General features: G+C 34.4%; 1 protein-coding gene across 1 annotated transcript; it reads right to left on the reverse strand.

The window, feature by feature from the left end:
- Window positions 1-6,000: 6,000 nt before the first annotated feature.
- LOC102912814 (olfactory receptor 4N4C-like) lies at window positions 6,001-6,927 on the reverse strand. Its single transcript, XM_006990983.3, has one exon. It carries the CDS (start codon window positions 6,925-6,927, stop codon window positions 6,001-6,003), a length of 927 nt encoding a protein of 308 aa, XP_006991045.2.
- Between the last annotated feature and the right edge of the window lie 3,429 nt (window positions 6,928-10,356).

Raw genomic sequence — 10,356 nt, forward strand, 5'->3', positions numbered from 1 at the left:
GAAGGCAGTTTTATAAATCTTATAAATTTCATATAGAAAATATGTATAGAAATATACTAATATAATTGAGATAGTTTAAGTGAGTCCTCCCAAAAAAATTCAAAAAAAAAAATCTATTACTGCCCCCACTGTCTTCATTTGATGACAGTTTTGAAAGGAGCAGTGGAAGAAGGGGAAAGGGAGGGATGCAGGGACGGAGTAAGGGCATTATTTCTGCACTTGAATGCTAAATAAAATAAAAAAGAGAAATGTTTACCAATACAAAGTCTAAGTTCTGAGGAGACAGTAATTATTTTACTTGGATCATTTTATGCACTGTGTGTATATATTGAATTATACTATAACTCTTACAAAGTGCAAATGATACTTTTAATAAAATGAGAAAAAATAATTAACTAGGGCTTATCAAAGTAAGAGTAAGGGTCAATATAAAAATCTATAATATACTTAATGAAACAAAATAAAAATTAAAATGTTTAAAGTAATATTTACAATTACATGAAAATAATCTATGTTTAGTTCACTAGCCATAATGATATAAACCAGATTCAGAAAGACAAGCATCACATGTTTTTCTCATGTGTAGAGCACATATGGACAAACAGTCATAAACATTTACATTGGACTGTCTCAAGAAGAAAATGGGTGAGGGGAAGAGGAAATGAATGGAAGGACAATGGGGCCAAACACAGCTAAAATGCTTTAGATAAATTATGAAAATGGTAAAATGAAATCTATCATTTTCTATAATTAATACACAACGGTATCTTTTTACACATGAAAACACCTGTGTGGCTGAGGTATAATTTATATGCAGTAAGTGCATACTTAGTGGCAATTTGATAGTTTTTTATTCTTTTTCATTATTAGTTACTTGAGAATTCCTACAATGAATTTGATCATATTTACCCCATCCTCACGTCTCCCAAATACACTCCCCTTTCTCTTCCCACTCAACTTTGTGTCCTCTTTTCTGTTTTCATAGAACAATTATGATTGTTTCTTCCCATGGATGTGTGGCTTTTGATGGAGTTTGGCAGCACTCTACAAGAAAAGAAGTTTATCTTTCACCTAGCAGGTATTAAGTGTTGTTATCTCCTTTGGCTATGGGTAGAATTTCATGTCCCTCTCTCTTCTCCATGATGGGATTTGGTGTGGCTTTAATTCTCAGCAGGCTTGTGTATCTCACAGTTACTGGGAGTTCATGTATACACCTGCCTTGATACACCTGGAGGACACAGTTTCTTTGTGTTCCATCAAATCTTTTGCCTTTTATGTTCTTTGGCCACTTATTCCACAATGATCTCTGAGGTTTATGAGGAGGATACAGACGTCCATTTCACAGATGAACATTCGGTGGTTTATTATTCCCTGTACCTTGACTAGTTCTGATTCACAGGGTTAAACATCATATTCTGCAAATAGAAGCTTTTCTCATGAGAGTTGAGAAATGTATAGGTTTATAAGTCATTAGAAAGTCATTTAATAGTATGTCCATTTGGTAGAATAATGTTAATAGGTTTTCCCACGTGCCTATTAGACACAGTCTCTTAGTCCCAACAATGGTGTTAGGTATGGGTGTCATCTTCTATAGACAGAATTCAATCCACTCAGCAAGGGTTTGGTTAATCCCATGATATTCCTAATACTACTACATCCATGGGTATATCATGCCAGGCCTGTTGTCACTGTAGGTCACAGAGTTCATAGAGCTTTAATTCTTAAACATTTACTTGTAAAATTAAAGGTATAAAAGCAATCATTCTTTGTACAGATACACTGCATCACACACATGTACATTATGAGGAGGGGAAGGGTAGTGAGAACACTAAAAATCAACTCTATCATTATATTTCAAGTCAACAGTAGAGTATTATTGTAGTCACGGTTTTGAACACTAGAGCTTCAGGAACTATTCAGAAATTTTTCATTTGATACCATAACTGTTTGACTCTGACAAGCAGCTTCCCCTTTCTTCAGTTTCAGAGCCTAGTGAGTACTATTACATTATCTGGTTTTGTGATTTCTGTTTTTTAAATTATAACTGCAATTAAGTTGTACAGGACATCCTCCTTTATGTGTTTTTGATCAGATTAATGAAATCTCAATTTATCTATGCTGTCACAAATACCAATATCTCATCCTCTTTTGTTAAATAATATTCTTGAATGTATGCCCATAAAGCACATTTTAGCCATGTATCTATCAGTTGACTTATTGTTTTCATACAATAGCCACTGCAAATGTTACAGTAAGCATGGAAGCCCTGATATTTGTTAAAGGTACTGATTTCTGGATCTTCAGATAAATGCCCAGGAATGGGAGTGATTGCTGGGTCGTGTGTTTTTCAATATTAGAGCAACTTCTGTACCATTTTTCTGTAATGCTTGTACTTTACAGACCCATTAAAGTATACAATTGTCTCCTTTTCTGCACAGTCACCAGTATATAATGGGTCATTAATTAATATGTATCATGAAGCCATGAATCACACACTGCACAAAATATTTACATCGCTGCCCAGTTTCCTCATGGCCTTTTTGGTGAGTATACTCGAAGAAATGTAATTAATATTCTGTCGTGACAGATTTGTACCACATAATCTTTGCTTCACATAAGCATAATAATGAAGACAACATATTGTTTTTGGATTTTCTCGATTAGCTAACATAATGCTGGCAAGTTATTTATTTTTAAAAATACTGTTTAATTATATTCTTCAATACAGTACATTCAACAATTTTTCTTATTTCCTGACAACATTAATATTGGTTTCATTGTTAACTACCCTCAGGGAAAAAAGCCACTTGTTAACAATTTCATCAAAATATCCATGGTGCATAATTCTATTGCCAAAATTATTATTTCTTACCAAAAATCAATATCCTTAACAAACACAAAAGTGATTTAAAGCTTAGCATGCATTTGTTGAAAATTGTTTCTACAAGATCAATACATCAATTATCTTTCAGAGTTGTACTCTTACATTTGTCCTTTATGTAATATTAGGAAAGAGTGTGTGTTGTTTCTCATAAATATGTTCTCACCATGAAAAAAAACTTGCCCTGTTCTGCCATGGAGAAAAATGATGACTAATATCCAGAGAAGAAGGAGGTGATTTTCCAGGAACAGAGCAATATGGGTAATAGAGGTGTCAAAGCCATCTACCCCAATAAGGAGGATCAAGAAAACTAGTCCAGAGGCAGTCAGGAGTAAGAAAATGTTCCCAAGTAAACAGTACAACCAAAAAGGAACACCTAGCTGGACAAATGTATCCTTGATGATGGGTGAAGACGGCCCTTATCTGTGGGTATAAGGACAAATGCTTTAGATTGTAGTTAGGGATTATGCTGTTCCAATTGATAAGGTTCAGTGAACATTGAGGAAGAGGAGGCAAAAAGATTTTAAAGGTCATAGTATCAGGGAGCTTGCTATGAGATTATGTCTCCTTAGTGACATCAGAAATGATACAGATAAAGTCTCACCAACATGACAGCTGGTATAAACAGAACAAGGAGGACAAATGGAATGGAGAAATGGGCACAAGATCTTAGCGCCACAATAAGAACCACAGGCCATTGTGAGCAGGAGATGTGGCCCGCAAAATAATTTGACTAATCTACATGTTCTCATTTTTCTCAATTCTTATCAAAAATAAACTTTGAAGTGGTATAATATAAATAATATCACAAAACACCACAATTGTTTGTGGACTTGATTAATCCAAGTAGTGAGAGATGTTTATTAACTTGTGAGAAAGTTGCATGAAAGAAAACAGTGAAAAATGATAAGTGCTTCCTGTACAAGACACACAAGAGGAGGGTGGAAACAGGCAGTGTCTTCTTGAGTTTCCTTATAGATGAGTATTTTCACAAGGAAGTTGAACAGAGACTAAAACACATGAAAAGTGAAATAGGAGCTGCCTTCCTTTGTCCAGTAAGCACTCAGTAGTAGCTGTGTCTAAGAAAACAGGGCAGGTACTGATGTGGATGTAAACTGTTGACTAGGAGCCAGAGTGATGTGTCAGGGGTTAAGAGAATTTACTCTTCTTGCAGAGGACCTGGGATCAACTCTGAGAACCCATTTGTTGGATTAAAGCCACACATAACTGCAGATCCATGCGATCCACTCTTCTGAATTCTGTGGGCAACAGGCACAGATGTAGTGCACAGACACTAGGCAAAACACCCAGATAGATAGATAGATAGATAGATAGATAGATAGATAGATAGATAGATAGATAGATAGATAGATAGGTAGGTAGGTAGGTAGATAATACATGTTTAAAATGTCTAAATAAGTACTACTGGCTACAAGAAACAATTAGTCAGTAGCCATCAGCTATACTGATGATGGCTATGTGGACAGATGGTCTAATGTTGGCCTATAAGTCAAAGAAAGATAAACTCCAGAAATTTCCTGTTGACTCTCAGTATAGTGACCATGTGTCTGTGTTACTAATAGTTAAAACTGCCCCATTAGGAGAATTTTCTTTACATCCCTATATTTCACAATAGTATGAGAAATGGGTGTTTAAAATGGCAATAATCCATTTTGCAAGTGCTTTAAAAAAGTAGGAGCAATGGGAATCTGTTACAACCATCATTATACTTTGGATGAGGAAAGTAAAAAAATGAGAAAGGAAAGCTAAGGCGGTGGTGTGGACAAAATGTTTGAATCAGAAGCGGGAGCAAAGGAATGTCAGGAAGCAAGTGTGTTTCTTCTTTGGAGAGCCACAGTAGACTGTTAACTAGAGAAACTACCTTTGTGTGGAGAACACAGATGATGATAAAACTGAAGAGTAGGTAATGTGAAGAAGGTCAGGTAAGTACTACATTAGCATCTCACTTTTATACGGAGGCAAGGAGAAACATCACTTAGTTTGACTGTGAGGGGATGAAATGTTTTAAAAAGGACACCCGAGAGATTTGTCTTGTAATACAGTGAGATACTGAAAATAAGATGCTTCTCCCATGGTCTAGATGAAGAGGAAGGCATTAGACTATAGTGTGAGCAGTGAAATAGAGAATGAAATCCCAAAGGATCAAAAGAAGTTGTGTCTCAACTCTGGGGAAAAAAAGAAGAGATTTTTTAAAAATGTCAAAAAACTTGCTTGTGTTTTATACCAGATGATGTTGAGAATACCAACAGGTGAGGACCTCAGCAAGATAATAGAAACTCCTCTGCCATTTGGGTCTTCATGCTTTATAACATATTAGCCCACGAATCAAAATGAGTTAACCTATTCATAGAATCTTAGGGTGATGCTCCACTACACAATGGACAGAACTGTGGGTTAGTTATTCATTTAATTGAAATATTGAGATGTTATTAGTAGATTTAGGGGACAAATACTGAAACTCTTTGTTTCAACCTAAATCCTGTCCTAGTTAGGGTTAGTAATTCTATGATACAACACTACGACTGGAAGCAAGTTGGGGAGGAAAGGGTTTATTTTTCTTACATTTCTACATCTTAACTCATCAATCAATGAAGTCGTCATAGGAACTCAACAGGGCAAGAATCTGAAAGTATTGGCTTCCTTGGCTTGATTTCTTATGGAACCCAGGACCCCCAGCCCAAGGGTGGCACAACTCACAATCTTCTGGACCTTCCTCTATCAATCAGTGACTAGAAAATGCCCTACAACTAGACTCTATGGGACATTTCTCAATGGAAGTTCACTCCTTTCAGATGACTCCAGCTTAGATCAAGTTGACTTAAAACAAACCAACACGGGGCCCTTTAGTGGTTTTGCCTCATACATCTTGTGAATTTTAGCCTCCACATTTATCACACTCATCCAATATACTTCAATCACTCTGTTAATCCTTTTGCAACCTTTAAAACATACAATGTTTAATCCTGCACTATGTGTAACTCTACCAAAAAACCTATACAGTACCTGAAAAAAAAGAGAGATACTCAGAAAAGTAGCATTTGTTTTATAACAATAAATGCCATGCAAAATTATCACCTTGACACTCATTCAAAAACCAATTAACAAACTACATGCCGAATGATTAACTTTTTCATGGAAGTTTTTACTTCCTGGTTTCGAAGGGTATAAATCACAGGATTCATCAATGGAAATATTACCGTGTGGAAGAAAGAAACTACTTTGTCAGCTGATAAGGTTGTGAATGGACGTGTATAAATGAAAATTGCAGGTCCAAACATAAGAAATATGATTATAACATGAGTGGTACATGTGGATATAGCTTTGTTCTTTCCTTCAGAAGCTGACTTGTGAACATGGCATAAAATAACTGCATAGGAAATCAGAAGCCCAAGAAAGCACAAGAGAGTAAGCAGGCCACTATTGAAGACCATTAGAATCTCAATAGCAAAGGTATCTGTACAGGCTAGTTTGATGACCTGTGGGACATCACAGAAGAAGTTATCCAGATGGTTTGGCCCACAGAAGGGCAAGCGAAGGATGAGGACAACCTGAACAATGGAATGAACAAAGCCTCCAAACCACAGAGCCAACAACATCCCATAGCAAGCTCTAGGGCTCATGACAGTGGAATAGTGTAAAGGCCTGCAGATGGCAATGTAGCGGTCAAAGGCCATCACGACCAGAAGTAACCCTTCCCCTCCTCCAAGGAAATGCAAGAAAAATAGCTGAGTGATGCAGGCTCTGTAGGAGATTATCTTCTTCTCAGAGAAGATGTCCATCAACATCCTGGGAGTCACAATGAAAGAATAGGAGGCATCCAGGAAGGCCAAATTTCCCAGGAAGAAATAAAGTGGGGCATTGAGTCCAGGGTCTGACCTGATGGTCAGGATGATGAGGATATTTCCAGGTAAGATGATGATGTAGAAAATTAAGCTCAGAACAAAGATCAAGAGTTGAATGTCATATGACTGGGTCAGTCCTATGAGGATGAATTCTGTGACAACTGTCCTATTTTCTGTCTCCATCATCAGTCCCTACAGAACATAACAAATAAAGCAATTTTCTTTCTCTTCTGAGTAGATCACAGCTATTTTCCTTCTAGAAGCATGGTTAGACACAAGTGTATTATTTCATCTCACTCTATGCCTAAACCATCTCCTCTGTCCTTTAGATTTTACATCTCATAATTGTCAACATCTTGCTCTTGAAGCCACACCTTCTGGTCAGATTTAATGCACGGCTTCAGCCTGACTCTCTTGTGAAATAAATATATCATTGTTCTGGGTTTATTTCTCATTGCCCTGAAAGAGATTATTTGATTCCCTGAGAGGAAAAAAAAACAATTTACTACTGATTTAGTTAATAGCACAGAGAAATGATGCATCTGTTAATTATAATTGTTTTATATGTATAGATTCATCAAAACTATTGAACTGTGTACTAGTTTATCTTTATTTTTTATTACACCTTAAGAATGCTAGAAACCACTCAATTCTTGAGAAAATTTTATCTTTCTTTGCAGAAGATGTAGTCATAAACCAGGTATAATATAGACCTTTTGCTCAGTTTGAGAATGGTAAGCTGATACTGACTTGTGTAATTAATTATCATGCTCTATGGCCATTATGTCATTATGAGGCAATTGTCTCATCCAATCAGAGTGAGCATGATAAACTGCTATTATAAAAACTTCAGCAAATTCATGGCATGTATATTTCTATCTGATTTTTTGAAGTCTTGTCTTTAGTTGTCTAGTTTATATGGCATCATGGTGTGTTTTATATATGAAAAAACTGTTATGCTGTTGGTATGTGCCACAAATAGGTGTGAGTGAGATGAAATTTGAATAGCAAATAACCAAAGACTCATAAGTTACATAAGTATTTCAATCTAAGAAAGAAATGTTTTATAAAGTTTTAGTTACACAATACATTGTTTTTTTAAATAGTATCGTTAATAATGAAGTATAGAGTTGGAGGAAAGAAGGCTGCATTACCTACAGGTAGCAAGAGAGACAGTGTGAAAGAGAAAAGAAATGAAGGAACAAATATCTCAAACTGAAAAATCAGCTCAAATATTTTTAAATATCAAGAAATTTTCTCTATCTCTATCACTTATCTCTCATCTTACCTTATCTTGATAAATTTAATAATGACACTGATTCCCATACATTGTTAAACTGACAAGAAAGAAGCACATTACATGACACATACAAACACACATGTAAATACACACAAATATGTTCTCTCAAAAAATACATAATACATACATATACATTGTATCCTAAGCAAAATCAAAATGTGTGTATTGGATGGTCACACACCCATGTGCACATTGAAGACATGTATTTGGAGGAGACAGGAAGGAGGCACTGAAGGAACCAGAGGGACATAGTGGTGGATGGATATCATCAATATACTTTGTAGAAATGTACAAATGTACAATATTCTAAGTTCTAAAAAGTAATATGTGGTAAAGATTGTCTGTCCCGATATTCAGAGTGAAATTCTTGAGTTTGAAACTACATAAATCAAAGATTACAGAATCAAAATTACATAGGTTTCTCTTCAGCTTGAGCTCAAAGGCCGAGATCAGTGTCACCAGCCTTACTTGTAGAAAGAAAACTAGGATATTGCAAAACCAGGATCCTTTTTCATTTTCACTATACCATTTCTATATTGTTTATTGGTTCTATATACTCACTTGTTGCAGTTGTTGTATATAAATTTATGGCTAAAAATAAACATCAAAATGATTCGTAGTTTATTGACCACTATTCATTCCAAATATGACAACTGTAAGTATCAGAAGGAGAGAGAACTATATTATTGAGAATGCATTTTAGTTCACCATTCATATACCAGTTTATTTCTGCTATATGTCTTTGAACTGAACTGAAGACAGTAAATGTAACAACTGAAGAGCTATATCATTATATCTGTTTGTATTATTTTTATTTTTTGTAAATTTGAAGAAGAATAGGAACATTTACCTAACAGTTCACCAATACTCTCACACAGCAAGCATCCCAACTTCTTTTGATGAAATAGATGATACCTGATGGCTCCAAATTTATCCTTAAATTTCTCTTCTCACAAAGGACCCTTTTAAAGTTTGAGAATACACTGCTAATTTGTGATGCAATGGAGAATGAGCCTTGGGGATTTGAAGGCTAACAAAGCTGCAGGGAGTTTCAGTGGGAATTGTCAAAATGCCAACAGGTTATGGACAAAGAATTAAACTAGGTATAAAATAAAACTAATGTATAAAACATGTTAAATGGTAATATATTAGAAATTTATATATATATGTATATATATATATATTATTTAGAAAATTACCCTGTGCTAAGATGTGTATTTCCCCTTTCCTCAAATCTTTATTAAAACTCAGTTAATTTTCTATCTTAAGATTTATTACATATGAAAAAATATAGGTGCTTACAAAGGTATATTCTAAATAATTAGAAATAGCCTGAGGTTATATTACACTATGTGCAACATAAAGTCTATTTTTTACATATGATCTATGAGACTATATTTGTATACAATACAAGAATATCTCATTATCATAAGAAGCATAGTAAAGCTGAGAAATTTGAGATGATTAAGAAGCTATGGTGACTAAAGAAATATAATCAAATACAATACCACTATCCTGTATTTGTTTTAAAAGAACTTAACTTTTGTATAGTTTGGATAAAAACTATTAAACTAAATCCTTGGGCATGTATAGCTAGAGCAAATAGAATTAGAGTCACCAAGTTTATAAAACACTTGAGCCTGTTATATACCTTAGTAGAACAACTAATTTATTATATTTTAATATTTCTAATATCAATCAATTTGTCTTAGAAGAATTTGTACTTAAAATTACAAATGTGTTCAAAACAGATTTTTGGAAGATTGAAAAAACATTCTCTTAAATTAAAATCTAGATTAATTTTATCCAAAATGAACTGAAAATAACAGCGAAATTACTAGGATAGTGAAAACTTTTAAACATGAAAAATATTTTCAAGTAAGGTAGGGCACATGATATCATGAATAATGAAAGAAAGTAATAAACTCATTTGTAATTTATTAAATAATGATTAGCTGTATTTCACCACTTTGGAGTATGCTAAGTGAAATATTAAAGATCAGGAACACATTCTTAAAATATTTAATTATAAAAAGATTGGAGAAACATAAAAAAACAAAGGAAACCTTCAGATACGTGGGGTGTTCAATGTGAATGTAGTTGAAGGTAAGTATCATCCAGCATTTTAATTCCACATAGATGTGTTTTTAGATGAAGTTGGCACATATTTGTATAAGAAATGTGAATCTGAAAGTCCATCACCTTGAGATTTGTAGTACAGCAGGAGGTGAGAACCACATAGTAATCTTTTCACTCAGGTCAGAATATGGTCTTTTGCGTGATGACCTTTTTATTCTTTTAGTTGGTGGAAT

The sequence above is a fragment of the Peromyscus maniculatus genome, chromosome 9 (assembly GCF_049852395.1).
Source record: "Peromyscus maniculatus bairdii isolate BWxNUB_F1_BW_parent chromosome 9, HU_Pman_BW_mat_3.1, whole genome shotgun sequence".
Classification (NCBI taxonomy): Eukaryota; Metazoa; Chordata; class Mammalia; order Rodentia; family Cricetidae; genus Peromyscus; species Peromyscus maniculatus.